This window comes from Natator depressus, chromosome 5 (genome assembly GCF_965152275.1).
Source record: "Natator depressus isolate rNatDep1 chromosome 5, rNatDep2.hap1, whole genome shotgun sequence".
In the NCBI taxonomy this organism is placed as follows: domain Eukaryota; kingdom Metazoa; phylum Chordata; order Testudines; family Cheloniidae; genus Natator; species Natator depressus.
In genome coordinates, this window is record NC_134238.1 from 132472515 (window position 1) to 132491340 (window position 18826).

Sequence of the window (18826 nt, forward strand, 5' to 3'; positions counted from 1 at the left end):
GTGCAGGCCTACAGTGCCTTGTACAGCAGGACAACCCTAGAACACCATGTGCGGTGCACTGAAGGCTTGTGGCATCCAGGGTAGTGCAGTGCAGGCCTACAGAGCTCTATGCAGAGCAGTTAGCTGTTAATAATAACCCAGAGGAGGGTAAACATCAGGGGAGATAATTAACCTCGGCTTTAGAGTCGTGGAGCTTGAGGTGACACCAAGGAGAAGACTGCAGCATTAGGCAGAGCCTGTCCAGGTCTCTGGTACTGGCTTTATGGCAGGGACACTCCCTGACCCAGCCCTTGTGCAGGGGGCAGAGATGTTCTCACAGTAGCCACATGGATTTTCAGCACCCACTTGCCTTCAGTGACTAAGGCCTAAAACAGTGAGGCTGGCAGTCTCATTGCCTATGTGCCCTGGGAGGCATGTCCTGGGCAGAGCTCCCCTGCATTGCCCTCCTCCAGGAAGCACGGAGAGCACTGTGCGACATAATCCCGTCCCTTGTTAGTGCAGCGTGCTGTCCTTTGACATCACCCCTTGTGCCCACAGGCCTTCATGCCAGCATGCAGCCTGATCTCCCTGGGGCAGGGTCAGGAGCACCAGAAGCTCACTAGAAGTGGAGGGGCCGCTGGTGCCTGAACTGCGGTCCCACCCCCACTCCTTCCCCCAGGGCCCCACCCTCACTCCACCTCTTCCCCCCAAGGCCCTGCCAGCCGCTTGCTCTTCTCCACCGCCCTTAAGACTGGAAAAAAGTGGCTATGCCCTCCCACTTTTAAAAGTGATGGGAGCCATGGCCTCTGGCCCCCCCGTGTTCCGGTGCCCCTGGGCTGGATTAGTGCCTGTAGGGACAGGGGCTGCTATCCAGCCTGCCCTGGGGGCTTTCTGCTGCAGCAGGAGTTCATTGCTCTCATGACCCTCCCCACTAAACACTCTTTTTGTGGGGGCCAGGGGAAGAGCAGCAGCAGGGGCCAGTTCCCCTCTGGGTGTCGTGATGGTTCCTCTGAGATAGGGGCTACCGCCGAGGGCTCCACTCCATACAGCACTTGTCTGGCACTGGCAGCCGTCCCCACCTGCCATGGAGGGCAGGGCCACTGCACTGCAGTCCAAGCACAGGCTGACGGCAGGCCCCATGCGTAAAGCCACAGGCCTGCAGGACGCAGGGGAGGCACAAGGAGGCTGCAGCCCCGGAGCCTGACCAGCCCTGCTCCAGCACCCTTGGGGTGCGCAGAGGAGTCACATGGCGGCCGCAGACCAGAGCCTTCCCTGCACTGCTCCAGCCTCAGTCTCCTCGGACTTGGCTGCAGCTCTAGAAGCACCTTTACCCTGGGAACACCTGCCGTGAGAGAACTGTAGAGCAGCCAAGCAGATCCCCATGCAGCAGACAGCCACCCGCCTGCCGTCCTACGGAGCCAGAGGAAGTCTGCACTGCATTCACCTCCTTTTTCCCAATGCAAAACATAAAAGAGTCATTCTCGTGAGGCAGCGCGGTGTCTGCTGCAGGCACAGTGCATGCCATGGCTGCAGAGTGGGCCTGTCGCCTCAGTACCTGCCCGAGTCCATGCGGATGTTTTTAATCTCCAGTTCTAGCTGTTTGATTTGGATGTCCCTCTGGCTAACCAGCTCTCGCAGTCTCCGGATTTCTTCCTGCTGGCGGTAAAACATCTGCAGCAGCTGTGAAGCAAACAGCATTCTGTTTATTTCTGTAGTGCCCCAGCTGGGTCTAGGCAAAACGCACATGAACGTCTCTGCTCGACTGCAGCTCTGCAGCACCACAGCAAAAACCAGGGTGCCCAGACCCTCCCAAAGCAGCTAGGCACTGCTGCCACTACCTGACAGCTTAGACTAGGTACCTTGCCCTGGCCAGGTCCCAGCAAAGCTCTACGTCTGAAACACACAGGAAAGGAAAGAGACAGAAGAATATGCATTTCTTTTCATCCCAGCCCCACCCCCAGGCAAGGTGACTCCAATCCACCAATGGGCTGGTTGCTAAAACACTGCCCTGGCACTCAGGACACCTGGGTCCAATTCCAGGCTATGCCACTGACTCCCCGTGCGCCCTTAGGCAAGTCAGTCAGGGCAAGTCTACACTACAAAATTAAGTCGACCTAAGTTACATCAATGTACAGCCACCAAAGTAATTAAATCGCTTTTACACATCCACACTATGCTCCTTGTGTCAGCAGTGCGCACCCTCACCCGGAACGCTTGCATCAATTTAACTGTGAGTGTGATGGCTTCTGAAAGGCATCCACACACAATGTAAGCAACACAGTGTCTACACTGATGCTGCATTGACCTAACTACATTGCCCGAGGTGGAGTATTAAATCAGTATAGTGGGTGAGTTACATCAGTGGGAGATACATTTTAAGTGTAGACACTGAGGGCCTGTCTACACTACAAGATTAGGTCAATTTACATTAGGTCCACCTACAGCCACTGCAGTAATTCAATTGGCTGTTGCGGTCCACACGACCCTCCTTCTGCTGGCAGTGTACGTCCTCACCAGAAGAGCTTGCACTTACTGAAGTGGGGCACTGACAGTCGGAGTGTGGGGCACTGACAGTCCTGCAGAGCTCGCCTGCCAGAGCCCTCTCGCCCCGGGGCTGACAACCAGAGACCAAATGTGAAATCATAGCAGCCATGAAACCGACAAGAATGTCAATTTCACTTCTGGTAGGCTCCCTGCCCTGAAAGGGAGCCCTGGGACTGGCTGACAGGGGAGGGCGGGTTCCAGCTGCGAGCCCTGCACAGGGCTGACAGCCAACAGGCAATGGAAATAACACAGTGTCTACACTGACCCTGACAACGACATCAACCTAAGGGCTATGCCTCTCACACAGGTGAAGTTATTAAGTCAGCGTGGTGGGCGCTTTACATCTGTGTGAGCTACATTTTAACTTAGAGAGTTAGGTCGACGTAAGCTGCCTTACGTTGACCTAACTCTGTAGTGTAGACCAAGGCTCAGTCTCTCTGGGGCTCAGTTCCCATCTGTCCAATGGCCATGGTAACCATTCCTTTGTCTGTGTACATCGTGAACTCCTGGGGGGCAGGGACATGGACAGGTCTTGGCCAGCGCTAGTTGTGTGCCCGGCATGCTGGCAGTGAAGTGGGGGGTTTCTTCAGCTCTGCTAATGCACCCAAGTCCCACACTGCAGACCTTTGGCATTGTTTTTCAGTTCAAAACATTCTGCAGTTTGCATGCTTTGCCAGCTGTATGTAATTCTCCCCCCATGCCCACATGCTTTCCCACAGCCAGACCTCGTTCTCGGTTTTGGGTGGAGGACACTCGAATAAGTCGAAGCCATTTGAAAGCTGCATTTGTCTGTCTTCCTGCAATCTTTCTTCCACTTTTTTCTGGCCTCTCTTTTCTTGGATCCCACTTTGCTTCTGAATTTCCTTCCTTGCCATTCTTTCTGTCCTGTCCTGGTACCAGTTTGATTCTGTGGACCGCAGTGATGGTTCTTTCTTAGAATTCAGGATTTCAGAGCCTGGTTTCAAAGATACCAGGACAGGACCTACAATGCAAGTAGATGAATGGTTAGCACACATCACATCAGGGACTGAACAAAACACAGGAGATCTGTAGGTTCAAATAATCAGGCTCAAGTGTGGAGTTATTTCCAAAGGCAATACACAACAGAGATGGCTCTGCGCCACTCACAGTAGAGATTTGTTATTGACATATTTTTCCCTCTGCCATGGTTTTCCAATAGCCAACGGGTAAAATAGCTAATGACATTGTGTGTCTACACCAGACAATCCAATCAATGTTTGACTCTCCTCTTTCTGCAAGCCTCACCTTTATTAATTCCATTCAGCCATTCCTGCGCCGAGAGTGCTGGCTGGGCTCCAGCTGTCAGCGGGTAGATGTCTTCCTGGTACAGCTCCGACTGCAAATACACAGACAGCACAGTCACAGCTGCCCCTGCCAGCTACGGACAGCTTCAGCATGTCACCGGGAAGCAGAATTTTCAGCCTGAGAGAATAGCCATGGGAGCATTTCACAATGACTCATCCCAACAGCCCCGTTTTATGACCTTCAAATTTGCCATGAAAATTTACTAGCCCTGACACCAAATCCATGGGGCTCCCCTCTACTAGAAGGAGGGTGACAACAAAATAGCCAGAGACATTCCTCTCCTTTGCTCAACACTTACTTGCATTGGAAGAGGGGAATTTTGCAAGACACTTTTTAGTTCATTTCAGTAAGACTGTTATTTATGCAAGCACCATATGAAGGGGGAATCCAGCCACCACTGGCGTTAGTGACAAAGTTCCCATTAACTTCAGTAGGGTCAGGATTTCAGCCAGGGTGGATATTAAAGACAAAGCACAAGCAGGAAGGAGTTGGATGGTTTGAAAGTGCTGGAGTAGTGTGATACACTGTACCTCAAAATGGCACCCTGCAACCCCCATATTCATTATTCACATATGGCTGTGATATTTCATACAATGCATGCCATGTAAGGTATCATAGGAAAGGTCATGATCTCCTGAAACCTGTTCTTCTGTCCAAATACGTATATCATCATTAGTGTGTATGAAGTTATGAGATTTTGCTGTACGGTTGTTACTGAAATATGTTGCAAGTTCACTAGTGACATACGGAGAAGGCAAACCGCGCCCAGGAGGGTGCTCAGTGACCATTAATCAGCAGGGGAGTTGTAATCAAGGGATTTACAATCCATGACAGCGGCCCAAGCACCACACAATGGGGACTGCTCAGCTCTATGACCAGCTGCACAAGACCACACCAGGAGATTGCTCCACCCAGTGACTCAGCAAAGCCCACCAAGACAGGTCTGGGCAAGTGTCTTCTCGGCACCAGGACTAAGGATATAAAACAGAAAACAGCTGCAATATGCCTTTGCCTTTCTCCTCCCCCATCTACGCTGGAAGCAACAGGAATGCCGAGAAGACAATGGTCATCTGAGGAGACTGGTCCAGGCTTAAGAGAAGTCTGTGCATTAAGAACTGTAACATCCAGTGGGGTGAGAAAATTGCTGATCTAAATACTACTTAATGTAATAAGGTTTAAGATTTAGATTGTGTGTTTATCTTTTATTTTCTTCAGGAACTTTCTCTGATCTTTTATGCCTGCCACTTGTAATCACTTCAAATTTATATGTCTGTAGTTAATAAATCTGTTTTATACTTTACCTAAGACAGTGTATTTTGTGTGAAGTGCTTGGGAAACCCCAGCTCAGTTTACAAAGCCTGGTGCATGTCCTCTCTACATTGAGGGACCAGCCGACTGCACAATGCTGCCATAGGCTTATGAACTGGGCTGGCTGGGTAATACGCACATATGCCCCTCCTTCGCCTTGCACCCCGGAGCTGTACCTCTTGCCCTGCCTGGTTAGAGCCTGACCAGTTTATAAACGGGGCTGCAGCTTCCACGGTCAGACTCAGTAGCTCACGGAGCCAGGACATGAGCTGATCAGGGAGCACGTGACAGGAGCTCCTGGTTCCAGCTTCACCTGCACTGTCATTGCACCAGGGCTGAGGCTGGACACATTTATCAGCTTCTTCTACACCAGAGCACACGCAGTGTAGACAGCCTGGTACCGGTGGTACCCGTGCTCGATCAGGTCATGCCACCCTTCTTATAAATGGCTCTCTTTGGGGAGGCTGTGTTTGAGAAAGTTCACAGCCAGGCAGTTCTCAAGCCATTCACACTCATTTCAGTGACTCCATCCCCACACAAGGTGACACAGGGGACCACCAGGCAGGAGAAGAACAGTTCCTGCATTCTGAAGCACGGGCCCATGAGGATGTGTCAGGAGGGAACAACCTGTGCCAAACCCCAGGCTGGTGAGAATCAGCTCAGGGCTGTTACTTCAATGCAGATTCCCCCTTTACCTCAGCCGAGCACCTGGCTCCAAGGCAGTCTCAGAAAGGAGCAACCCTTCTGCCAGTGGCCTTGGCAGCAATCAAGGGCTGGGGATGCACTTTTAAAGGCTTTTTTTCTAAAACTTAAATTACTCCACTTGGAGCCCCAAACCAGTAACCTGGAAGCCTATAGGTAGATCTATAGCACTCCGGTGCCTTTGATAGGCAATTTATTCCCCATTTCCAGAGGGTTTTCAACAGGAAAACTTTACGGAAGAAAGGGAAGGGAAATGACAGGGTGAACTTGTATAAACCTTATCACGTACCGATTTCTATCACCACTACCCTAACGTGCAGGAGTCACAGTCCCAAACTAAACCCACCCGCAGAATGAGCCATCCCCTCCAAACAGCTGCTCTCCATCAGCTCAGCTCTTTGCAGTGCTGCTGGCTGGTCAAACTGCTGCACTGCTCCAGCCTCTGGGTGTGATCGAGAGCTCGCAGCATGCTGGGACAGCTACTCCACTCCGCCTGTAAACACCAGCTCTCCGCTGAGGACCAGATCCCCACAGCTGCTCCGCTCCCTCCGCAGGGTACAGCTGCTTCTTTCAGCTCAGCTCTTTTAGAAACGAATGACCCTCCACAGACGCCCTACCCCCCAGAGAAGTACAGCAGCCCAGAAGAATGCACTCTCTTTCCCTACTCCTGGCTTTCTCCAGGTCCTCTTACCCAACCATCACTCTCCATCAGGGTGACCCCGAGCCCAGTCATTGTCCAGGTTTTGCCCAGGGGGTCCCCAACGGGCTGATCTCCAAAACAGCAGCCCTGGGTACAAAACGTACCCCAATTATACCTCAATGTCCCCAAATGATGCACAGTTCCTATATAAACAAGGTGCTGCCTTGCCCCGTCAGCTCCCTGCTCTGGTGGGTTCTAGGCCACAGATCTTACAAAGGAAACCCGCTCAGCCCGTGCCTCCCCCTCCCGGCTCAGTAGTGCACTATCAGGCACGGTGGCTGTGAGTGAGAGGGCTGCTGACGCACACCTACCCGGCGAGGCACAATCATAGAGACGGGCTCAATCAGGCTTTTGCCTGGGATCAGTTTGTAGAACCGGAAGATCTCGCAGGCTGACACGTCAAGGCCCCTCTTTGGCATGATTCCTGAGGGGAGAGCAGAAGAAATGGCAGGTGGGGTTTGTAACAGCGCCCTTCCACCAGCAAACATCCCATGCGGGGGTATTGACCCTCCCGCCAGACACATGCCTCAGAGGGCAGGTACAGCCCCTTCTCTTTTCAAGTGACATTACAAAGAGCCAGCTGGCTTGTACTGGACAAATGTCTGTGGGACCCTGGGGGGAATTCCCATCTCCCTAAGTGATACGGTATGTTTGGTTGAGAGCTGGATTCCTTCTGAAGCAGACAGGCTTCAAGCACCTGATGATGGGCTACCTTGGCTGCCAGTGACCTCACTGCACAGACATGGAGAGGGATAGGGGGGTCTGCACCCCCGACTGCCAGTGATCCCACTTCAGGGACCAATCTTATTTATCATTTTCATTAATGACTTTGGCACATAAAGTGGAAGTGTGATAATAAAAATTCTAATGGTCTCCACTCAGAGTCTGGTTGGGAAGCATGGCATAGTGTTCACAGCCACAACCCTGGACTGCCAAGGGGGTTGTGGGGAGGGGAGCCTGGGCCCCTCCCACTCCATCAGGCTCCGACCCAGGGCCCCGTGGGCTACAGTAACCTGGCAACCAAGACTACTTAAGACTGTTCTCCCTCAGCCTCTTCCTCTCGTTTCCTCCCCTGGGGTCACCTCAGTTCAAGGCCTTCGCCTGGTGGGAAAATCAAATCAAAAGGAAGCAGGAGGAAGTCGCCACTGTCCAGGGCCACACGATACTCCCCTCTCTGCTTGTCTCTGCAGAGGGTCCTCCCTTTCTTCACGGAGGGCCCCTCTGCGCAGCCGCGTCAGAGCCTTTATCTTTCGTTTTGCTCTGCTCTGCTGGAGCTGTGGGCTGCAGGTCTGCTCACCTTCAGCGCTGCTCCCCAACTGAGCTAATTCGCTGCCTTTGAATTCCTCCAGCAGACGGAGCATTTGCTGCAGGTGTGGTAGGGCGGGGCTGGCTGAGCCCAAAAGGAGCCCGTATGCCCTTGTTGCTCAGTCTGGGATTTGTACACCCCATCACACACCCTCCCCCTCAAGATGGAGCCAGGGGAGTTGGGGCCATTCAATTGCTCCCCCCCTTCTCTGCAAAAGAAGTCAGCATTCTGGTGAGCTTTCCTATCTCGATGCTGAATTTGGAACGCGTAGGGCTGGAGAGACAGGTACCAGTGTATCAGGCCGGGGATTGTGTCCTTCATGGTGTTTAGCCATCTTAACGGGACATTGTCGGTGATGAGCCTGAATGGGTTTCCCAGGAGATAGTATCGGAGCGAGTCTACGGCCCATTTTCTATGACAGAGTAGGCTTGTTCTCATGGGAACAGCTTGCAGCTCAAATAGAGCACTGGGTGTTCCTCCCTCTTTATTTCCTGAGATAAAACAGCGCAGAGTCCCACATCGGAAGCATCTGTCGGCAAAATAAATTCTTTGGAGAAGTCTGGACTGAATACGACTGGTTCTGTACAGAGGTGTTCTTTCAATTCTTGAAAGGCTTCGGACCAGTGTACTTTCTTGGGGCTGTCGTTCGTGATGAGATCAGTGAGAGGAGCACGATTGTCAAGAACCTCAGTACAAACTGGCAGTAGTAGCCAGCAGTCCTGAAAACCTCCTGACCTGTTTCTTGTTGGTAGGTCATGGCGTGTCCTTGAGGGCTTGGAATTTATCTATAAGAGGCTGGATCTGGCCTTTCCCCAAAATGTATCCCAGGTAGATGGTTTTCTCTTCCCCGATTGTACATTTTCCAGGATTTGCTGTTAGTCCAGCCTGTGCAGGGAGCAGAACACGGCCGCCACTTGTGCCAGATGTTCTTCCCAGGTTCGGCCTTAAATGACTACATCACCAAAATAGGCTGCAGAGTATGAGTTATGGGGCTGCAACACCTGGTCCATAAGGCGCTGGAATGTTGCAGGTACCCCATGGAGTCCAAAGGGCATAGTTCGAAACTGGTAAAGACCGAAAGGAGTGGCAAAAGTGTTTTTTTTCTTGCGATTCTGGTGTGAATGGGATTTGCCAATACCCCTTTGTTAACTCTAAGGTGGTGATGTACTGATCTTCGCCCAGCCAGTCTAGTAATTCATCTACATGGGGCATGGGGTAGGCATCAAATTTGGAGATCACATTAACCTTTCTGAAGTCAATGCAAACCCAGACAGTGCCATCCGGCTTTGGGACTATTATGACAGGGCTTTGCCACTCGCTGTGGGATTCCTCAATGACCCCAAGCTCCAACATGGTCTGGACTTCCTGTTTTACCGCCTCATGCACTTTCCGGGGAAGCAGCAGGGGGTTCTCCTGGACGATCTGTCCAGGTTCGGTTTGGATGTGGTGGTGCGTGAGGTGATAGGGAGGAAAACACCATTGGGAAGGCTTTCACTAGGCACTGCACCTGGGCTCCTTGTTCAGGGCAAAGTTGTTCCCCCTTCTGTATAGCCTCTGGTGACAGGGCGTAAGGTACTTGGGGCCCCAGTTCTGGTTCTGGGGGTACAGGGTTGATGAATAGACTTTCTTGTTCTTTCCATGCCTTCAGCAGGTTGATGTGATAAACCTGGGTGGGCTTCCGTTTGTCAGGTTGTCTAACCTCATAATTGACTGGCCTGACTGGGTGCACAATTTCATAGGGCCCCTGCCACTTGGCCAATAGTTTAGACTCCATACTTGGGAGCAGAAGGAGGACCTGATTGCCTGGCCTGAAAGTGCGTACCTGCACTCTCTTGTTATAGGAGCCTTCCTGGGTTTGTTGGGCGGTGAGGAGGTTTTCTTTAACCACAGCTCCCACAGTCTCCAGTCTCCCCCTGAGTCTCAACACGTACTGTAGGACATTCTGGGCTCTCAGAGTTTGTCCTTCCCACATCTCCTGGACCAGGTCGAGGATTCCCCAGGGCCGTCTCCCATACAAGAGCTCAAATGGGGAGAAGCCTGTAGAGGACTGCGGGACTTCCTGAATGGCAAACAGGACGGGGGGAGGGGGGGATCAGTTGATCCCAATGGCGGATGTCTTTTGCCATAAACCTTTTCAGCATCTGCTTCAGGGTTCGGTTGAAGCATTCAACCAGGCTATCCGTTCACGGGTGATAAATGGAGGTCTGGAGGCTCTTTATTCTTAAAAGCTCACTGACCTGTTTCATCAAGCGGGATGTGAAATTGGCGCCTTGGTCAGTGAGAATCTCCTTGGGAATTCCTACTTGAGCAAAGACTTTCAAAAGTTCCGTGGCAATAGTCTTTGCATTGGTGTTACGTAGCTGGATTGCCTCCGGATTGCGAGTCGCAGAATCAGCTATCACCAATAGGTGTTTCTATCTGGCAGCACTTTTTTCCAGGGGGCCGACAAGGTCTCTCCCAATTCATTTGAAGGTCCATCGATGACCAGGGGAGGGACGAGGGGGGGCTTTCATCCCCCCTTTTGGCCTGACTAGCTGGCATTCCGGGCAGGAGTTGCAGAAGTTTTTTACTTCTTGAGGTATGCCAGGCCAGAAGAAGCGGTCTAAGAGCCGGGCCAGAGTTTCCTCCTGTCCAAGGTGGCCTGCGGAGGGGATGGCGTGGGCCAATCGCATGACTTCTCGCCGATACGGCCGAGGGACAAGGAGTTGTGAATGGATTTCCCCCGTCTGATGGTCCTTTTCCAGCCGATATAAGCATTCCTCTTGGAGTTCAAAGTGTGGGTACTGCACAGCCCTGTGGGGATCTATGACCTCACTGTTAATCACTGGGAGTTGTTCATATGCATGGGTCAAGGTCTTATCCTCCCTCTGGTCCTCCACAAAATCCATCTCTCGGGTCGATGACTCCCTTTCAGGAGCAGGGTTTGTAACGTCTTCTGATTTGGTGGATCTTCTGGCAGCACTCTCTCGGTGGGAACCCCCCTCCCCGGGGTCCTGCTCCTCACCTACTCCCACCAGGATCAGGGATAAGGGTTCCCTGCCTGCCCTGGTTCCCTCGGGCGCTTCCTCTGGGCTCCCAGGAACAGGTCTTCATCCCCTCAATAGGTCAGAAAAGTGCTCCCAATCCTGACCCAAGATAACAGGGTAGGCTCGGGTTGGGGCTTGCCCTACTACAAGGGGCCTCATGTAATCCCCTTTGGTGACCTCTACCCAGGCACTGGGATAGGATTTAATATCCCCATGAATGTACTACAGGAAGATGGTCTCTCCGAGGGCTTCAGGGTTGGGGACCAGGTTGTCCCGGACCAAGTGTTTGCTCACATCCCGAGTCTACTAGACCTATTACCTCAGTCCCATTTATTTGTACAGGAACTGTTAGTTTTGCTGGAGCGTGCTTCCGGGCACGGCTCCCTGCCGTCCATACTTGCCCACAGCTGTACTCCATATAGGGACATTCCTGATAATGGCGGCCTGGATGCCCACAAGAGAAACAGGCCTCCATGGTTAGCCCTGAGACTGCTGGTTGGGAGGGCCCTAGATCAGAGCCCTCCCACTCCACTGGGCTCTGACCCAGGGGCCCTTGGGCTACCAGTAACCTGGCAACCAAAACTACTTAAGGCTGTTCTCCCTCGGCCTCTTCCTCTCCCCTGGGGTCACCTCAGTCCAAGGCCTTCGCCTGGTGGGAAAATCAAATCAAAAGGAAGCAGGAAGAAGTCGCCACTGTCCAGGACCACACGATACTTCCCTCTCTGCTTGTCTCTGCAGAGGGTCCTCCCTTTCTTCACGGAGGGCCCCTCTGGGCAGCCGCGTCAGAGCCTTTAGCTTTCGTTTTGCTCTGCTCTGCTGGAGCTGTGGGCTGCAGGTCTGTTCACCTTCAGCGCTACTCCCCAACTGAGCTAATTCGCTGCCTTTGAATTCCTCCAGCAGATGGAGCATTTGCTGCAGATGTGGTAGGGCGGGGCTGGCTGAGCCCAAAATAAGCCCTTGTTGCTCAGTGTGGGATTTGTACACTCCATCATAATGACACAAAGTTGGAAGGTACTCCCAGTATGGAGGAGGATCAGAATATCATTAAAGAAGATCTGGAGGACCCTGAAAACTGGAGTAATAGAAAAAGGATGAAATTTAATAGTGCAAATTGCAAGGTCGTGTACTTAGAGACTAACAACAAGAATTTGTGCTATAAGCTGGGGACGTATACATTGGAAGTGACGGAGGAGGAGGAGGAAGACCTGCATGTATTGGTTGATCACAGGATGACTATGAGCTGCCAATATGATGTAGCTGTGAAAAAGGCCAATGCACTCCTAGGTTGCATCAGGCAAAGTATTTCCAGTAGAGATAGGAAAGTGTTAGCACCATTATATACTCCTGGGGGAATTCTGAGCTACTGCCCATGCACCTTTGGAGCAGATATTAATGTTGTGCATGCAGAATTTCCTTTTTCGCTCCACATAAATGAGGGTGAATGATCAAGGGCCTGGAAACACTCCCCTGTGAGGAGTGACTGAACAGACTGGGTTTGTTATCTTGGAGAGGAACATGACAGAAGTCTATAAAACAGTGACTGGCCCAGAGATGTGCGACTGGCAGCTCCTGTTTTCTCTGTCTCAGAACGCAAGGCCAAGGGGACATTCAATGGCAGTGAAAAGTGGGAAATTCAAACCCGATAAAAAGGATATACTTCTTCCCACAACTTGTGATTAGCCCTGTGTTCACCCCACAACAGCCCTGAAAGGCTTACGGAAGCTGGAAAAGGCCAGTTATGATGGACTCCGCATGCGGGGGTTAGGCTGGAGAAGCAACCCCTGACTGCAGCATGAAGCTCAGCTGAGCAGGTATGTGCTGGGCTAGTATAAAGCCAGGAAGCAGCCAACAGAGATGGCTGCAGTGAGGAAGGCTACAGCCACCCTCTGTGCATGAGAGAGGGAAGGAGGGAATCCAGGTAGGACAGGGTGGACTAGGCCCAGAGGCCCCCTGTTGGAGGCCTGCTACACCCAATCCCAGACAGGAGCAGAAGAAAAATCCTCCAAGATTTTTGGAAGCAGTGGAAGCAGCCAATCAGAGGGGCAGCAGAGACAGGGTCAGTCAGTTGCTGTCTGGGCCTGGAAGAGAGAGTCTGGGTTCCTGGCCTGGCTGGAAGAGCAGCAGGACCACAGACAGCTCAGTGCATGCAGGGACCAGGGGAGCTAAGAAGGAGCTCCTGGCTGGCTGCTGGGGGTACGTCCCCGTACCAGGGCCGGGAGAAGGTAAAGACTGAGTCACTGAAAACCTGCCGAACAAACCATTGACTGAGGGGTGCAGGCGAGAGGTGGGTGCCAACCCCATTACACCAGGGAAAGAGTAAGACCCCAAGAGCCTGACCCTGAGGGAAGGGCATTCCCAGAAGAGAGGCAGGTGGAGAAAAAAACCTGTGGGAGGCAAGTAGGAAGCAGCCCAGGGAGAGAGCATCAAGGTTGGGGACTGAGCAGGTCTTGGCTGAGTGCTGTAGGGTGCCTGGCTTGGAACCTGGATTTGTGGGTGGGCCCAGGTTCCCCTACTAGCCACTGACAGAGTGGGTGGGAAAAGCACACAGCAACCTGGCTGGAGCGCCAAGTCACTGAGAGGAAGCTGCAGCTCCTGGCGTGAGAGTGGGGCTGCAGAGTGACGGAGGGGACAACAGGTCAAGGCATTGCACCTGGAAGAGAGCGAATCCCCAAAGCAGCCCCGAGGAGTGGGGGCCCCATGACAGGAACTCATTGCCATAGGAAGTCACTGAGACCCAGAATTTAGCAAGAGGGACTAGCCTTCTTTATGGCCAATAAGAAACTCCCGAGTTTTAATGGTAACACACATTTTGGCAGGGCTCTTAAACCTCCTGCTTCAGGGCTGAAGCCAGTCTCTGAGTACTAGAGACTATGTTGGCAAGCTCTCTCACATGGTACTGTGGAGCACTTCCATACATTCTGGAGGGTGGAGTCAAGGCTCTGACCACTTCCTGCCCCTCTCCATTCACTTGTTCCTGGGGGCACAGCAGCTGCATGAAGCCTGCTTTGGTCAAGCAGGGGAGCTGTGTGTGTGAGTGGAGGAGGGTTATTATACCTCCCTACATGGGCACATTAGGGCTAGTCAAAATCTAGCTCTCAGTAAGAAGAGTCTAATCTCCCAGGCTTCGTGTGCTATTACTGAGCATAACATGGCAGCTGTGTGTTTCTGGGCATGGTCCTTGCCCCAGCTCTGCCTGACTTTGAAAGCTGTCTGAGCTACGCACTATATAAACCAGCATCCTTCTCCTGCTGCCACTGATTCCCCTGCAATGCTGACTAGACGCTGCAGAAAGCAGTGCTTGGGGAAGATGAATGTGTACTCCATGATGAGATGCTGGCTTCCTCAAGTGTTGATCCAGTGTAGCATGGAACAGGTGCCCTGGCCACAGCATCTAATGAGCAATTCAAAGTAGGTGGCAGGAGCAGAAGCCAGAAACCTGTCTGTACAGACCTGTGGTATTATTTTGCCTGTGGAGATTATCTGCAGACAGCACAAACCCGGAGGTAGTTCTGTAATTTTACTAAGAATAATTGCCTTGAAATGTAACCACAGTGTGCTACAATTTTAAGCATTGCCCCTTCTTGCATAAGGATCATTTTAAGAGCTAAGAGTCCAACAGGAGATAAGTATATTTTAATTGGAGTAACTGGGACTGGCCCAGCTTTCAGCCACTCCAGATTTTCACCAAGTGCCTCAATGCAAAACTCTCTCTCTCTAACTGCGGGGGTTGACTCTCCTCTCACTCTCATCAGTTTTATACTGGTGTAACTGTACTCATCTTAATGGAGTTACACCCTGATTTGCACCCTGCATGTGAGAGCCCATCAGGCCAATGACCTTAACATCCATGCACAGCAGCCAGTGCCTGGCACTGCACATTCCTGCCCTGCAGGAGACTCATTCAGTCTGCATCAGAAAGATGAAGGACTGAGCTGGCTCTGCCCGAGATGTGGGGATTGCAGAGCTGAGGCTCAGACCACTACATCATCCTCTGCAGAAGACTTAAGGTCTCCAACAGCAGATCCTGCACTGTGCCTCAGGGGAGCAGAGAGGTTTGGGCAATGCAGCAGGTGATCAAAGGAAGCCATTGGAGCAGCCCTGTCAGTCTGCATCCTGCAACAAATGCACAGTCCTGACTTCCCAGTCTGCAAGGTGGTGAACAGTGCAGTGCTCCCGCAGCCCCGTGCGCCCGCAGTCCCACTCACCTCCATGGCAGTGCAGAACAAGCATTAGCCCACACAACAAGTCCCCACATTTGTTTCAGAGCACATCCAAGGGAGAGGTGGCTGGGGTGGCCAGACCCCTGCTCGCAGACTCCAGGGTGCAATAGCCATGCCAGGCAATTAGCCAGTTGCAGTAGTAACTGGAAAAACACACCCAAGAAAACAGCAAGAAGCAGGGTGGGGCAGGCTGCAACCTGCTCGGCAGCAGCATGGCTCTGCCTTTGTACAGGTGAAGCAACCTTTGTACGGTGTTTGGCTGGGGCTGGATGTGGCCCTAAGTCCTCCACTGATGAGCCTTCTTTAGTCCTGAACTACTGCTGAGTGTTTAGAGCAGCTTCATTTACTTTTAATGTTAATAAATCCTCCTGTCTAAGGCGCATTTGATCTGATTTAAAAGGTGGCTGCTCCTTGTCTTGACCCCAAAGTCAGCTCAGTGTATATTTCCCCCGCTACATTCAGTGGACTAGATTTTGGTAACACTGGAAAGGTCTTCTTGACAAATACATTTGACAGCATTTCTTGATGAGGTTACAAGTTACGCTGATAAAGGTAATTGTGTTGATGTACTGAAAGTCGTGAGAGGTGTCTGACTTAGTACCACATGCTATTCCGATTAAAAACTAGCACTATACAAAATCAATATGGCATATATTGAATAGATGAAAAACCGGCTAACTGATAGATCTCAAAAGCAATTGCAAATGGAAAATTGTCACCTAGTGAGGTGCTTCCAGTGGGGCTCCACAGGGATGAGTTCTCAGCCCAATTCTATTCACTATTTTAAACAATGATCCAGAAGAAGTTATAAAATCCTTGCAGGTAAAATTTACAGATGACACAATTGGTGGAATGGTAAATAACGGTAAGGAGAGGGCAGTTCTACAAACCAACCTGGCTTGCAGTAAACTGTGTCTTAATATAACCAAAAGCAAGGTCTTACACCTAGGAACAAAGTCAGATGGACGGGGAAGCAGTGATGCTGAAAAGAACTTAGGGGTCATGCTGGAAACCAACTGAACACGTGCTCCAAGTGCCAGGATGTGGCCTAAAAAGCTAATGTAGTCCTGAGACATGGTAACTGGGGAATATCATGTAGCAATAGGGCAGTGCTGTTACTTCTGTACACATCACTGGGGATACCGTTGCCCCAGATTTAAAATTGAGGAAGATTTAGGGAAGAGCCATAGGAATAATCTGAGGACTGGGAACCAAGCTTTCCATTAGAGGCATCAGTTCAATCTAATTAGCCTATCGAAAAGATGGTTAAAAGAGTATTTAAACACTGTCTGTAAGTCCCTGCTTGAGGAGAAGACGGCTGATACTGGAGAGCTCTTTAGTGTAGCAGGCAAAAGCACAAGGAGATCCCAGACTGGAAGCAAAGTCAGCAAAGTTCAAACTAGGAATAAGATGCACATTTTAACAGCAGGGGTAAATAGCCACTGAAGCAGTTTCCCAACGATATGGGGGATTTTCCATCATTTGCAGTCTTTATATCAAGACTGGGTGACTTTCTAAAAGATCCGCTCTAGCTCAGCTGGGAGCTCCTGGGGGTGGGAGGGGAGGGACAGGGACGACTGCAGGGCTCACTGGGCAAGGTTTTCTGGCTGGGTTCTGGTGGGGATCAGATTAGATGATCATAATAATCCCTTTTGGTTTTAGGAGTCTATGGATCTGTGATTTACAACAGTGTAACACTGAGTGAGAGCAGAACTGGGCCCCCTGTCTTCTCACCAAAACCCCTGGTATTTTGGGCCAGTCCTACACTCCCACTGGATTCCCTCAGGGTGTGGGATTGGGCCCCTAGTGAGATGAGACCTACATGATAAAAACTCACCGATTCCTTTCTGTGGTAGATGGGAGCGGTATTCCATCAGGTAGTTCAGATGCGGCTTCTCAGAGCTTATCTCATAGTATCGTATGTTCCCATCTCCCTAGAGATGACAAGAGAGAACACAAGGCATTGCTTAGCCCCTGCAGGAGAGGGGGAGCCCAAGGCGGTCACCTGGTTTACCTTCTCTAACGCCCATTGGTCTTTTAAAGCGCTATCATATTACCTTGTATTTGTTTCCTCTCTAAACTAAACCGTCCCAATCTTTCCAGTCTCCTTCCATATAAAAGTATTTTCCTGGCCTCTAACATTTTTCCTCCACTGGTCTCTGAACCCCTTTTATTTCTGTTATGTCCTTTTAGTCAGAGAGTGACCAAAATGGAAGCCAGTATTCCAGGTGAAGGTGTATCATTGATTTATAGTATGACACCTAGGAAGGGAAATCAAAAGCACAACTGCAAAATGGGGAATAACTGGCTAGATGGTGAACGATGGCTATTGCTGAAAAGGATCCGGGGGTTACAGTGGATCACAAATTGAATATGAGTCAACAATGTGATGCAGTTGTGAAAAAGGCTAATATTCCAGGGGGTATTAACAGGAGTGTCATAAGTAAGATACCAGGAGGTAACAGTCCACCTCTATGGGGCACTGGTGGGGCCTCAGCTGGAGTAAACTGTTAAACTCTGAGTTGCCAGAGTCCAGAGGAGAGAAACAAAAATGCTCAGCCGTTTAGAAAACTTGACCTATAAGGAAAGGTTAAAGAAACTGGACATGATTAGTCTTGCAAAAGACTGAGGCAGGACCTGATCACAGCCTTCAAACATGTTAAAGGCGGTTATAAAGAAGACTGATTAATTGTTCTCCATGTCCAGTGAAGGTAGGACAAGAAGTAACGGGCTTAATCTGCAGCAAGGGAGATTTTGATTCGATATTAGGAAAAACTTGCTAACTCTAAGGATAGTGAAGCTCTGGAACAGGCTTCCAAGGGAGGTTGTGGAATCCCCCTCATTGGAGGTTTTTAAGAACACGTTGGACAAAACACCTGTCAGGGATGGCCTAGGTATATTTGGTCCTGCCTCAGCGTAGGGGCTGGACTCGATGACTTCTTGAGGTCCCTTCCAGCCCTACATGTCTATGATTCTGGATTTTAGGTGTTCAGCAGTGCCTCTGCCCTGGGCTGCTCACTACATGGGGGTCAGCTCAGTTTGGGGCTAGACATATCTCTATTATTTGATTCTCAGGCCCTACAAAGAGAGGGGACAGAAGCGGACAGACCTTTGCTCACCTGGACCCTGACATGGCAAGTACTCCTGAGCATGCTGGACTCCACTCCCACAAAGGCAGCTAGCTCATGTGCCTAGTGTTAGTGTTAGGCTTGTTTGCGCAGGATCAGGGCCACGGGGTAAGGATTAAAGAGCTAGACACATCAGGACTTTGGGAACTTTCAGATCAACACACGAAAGCACTTTTTTCTGCCTGTCATATAATGAGCCAAACAGGAGAACATGTGGACCCCAAATGCGTACCAGACTAGACAATGCACAGCAATGTGTGATCCATACTTGGACAAGTGAGCCCCAAAGGCTTTTAAGAGCAGAGTGAAATCCCATCTTTTCAGCCTCACTTCTAGTGAGTGCAAGTGAAGTCTTTTCCTGCTACTTCTTTGCTCATCTTTGGCAAAGACTGTGGGATGTCCTGGCAATACGTGATTTTGCAGTTAATACTGAAGACCTGATTCACAGTTAGTATCTGTCTATTATCCAGTAAGTGTCTTATTGCTTCATTGGGACCTTCAGTTAAAGCCTAATGGCGTGATTCTCATCTCACTCAAGCAAGTGTAAATCGGGAGTAACTCCACTGAAGCCAATGGCATAAAAGCAG

The 18826-nt window shown here is 50.9% G+C and overlaps 1 protein-coding gene across 3 annotated transcripts in view; it reads right to left on the bottom strand.

Annotated features, from left to right (window-relative positions):
* Positions 1–662: 662 nt before the first annotated feature.
* The window catches only part of CORO2A (coronin 2A), a 98139-nt gene continuing 79975 nt past the window's right edge, over positions 663–18826 (bottom strand). For all 3 annotated transcript variants that reach the window (XM_074953687.1, XM_074953686.1, XM_074953685.1), the window contains 5 exons: positions 16949–17045; positions 6871–6983; positions 3790–3880; positions 3249–3505; positions 663–1659 (listed from right to left, as the gene is read on the bottom strand). In XM_074953687.1, the coding sequence (XP_074809788.1) occupies positions 1528–1659; positions 3249–3505; positions 3790–3880; positions 6871–6983; positions 16949–17045 (690 nt within the window). In that variant the 3' untranslated portion in view covers positions 663–1527. The remainder of the gene's footprint in view (positions 1660–3248; positions 3506–3789; positions 3881–6870; positions 6984–16948; positions 17046–18826) is intronic.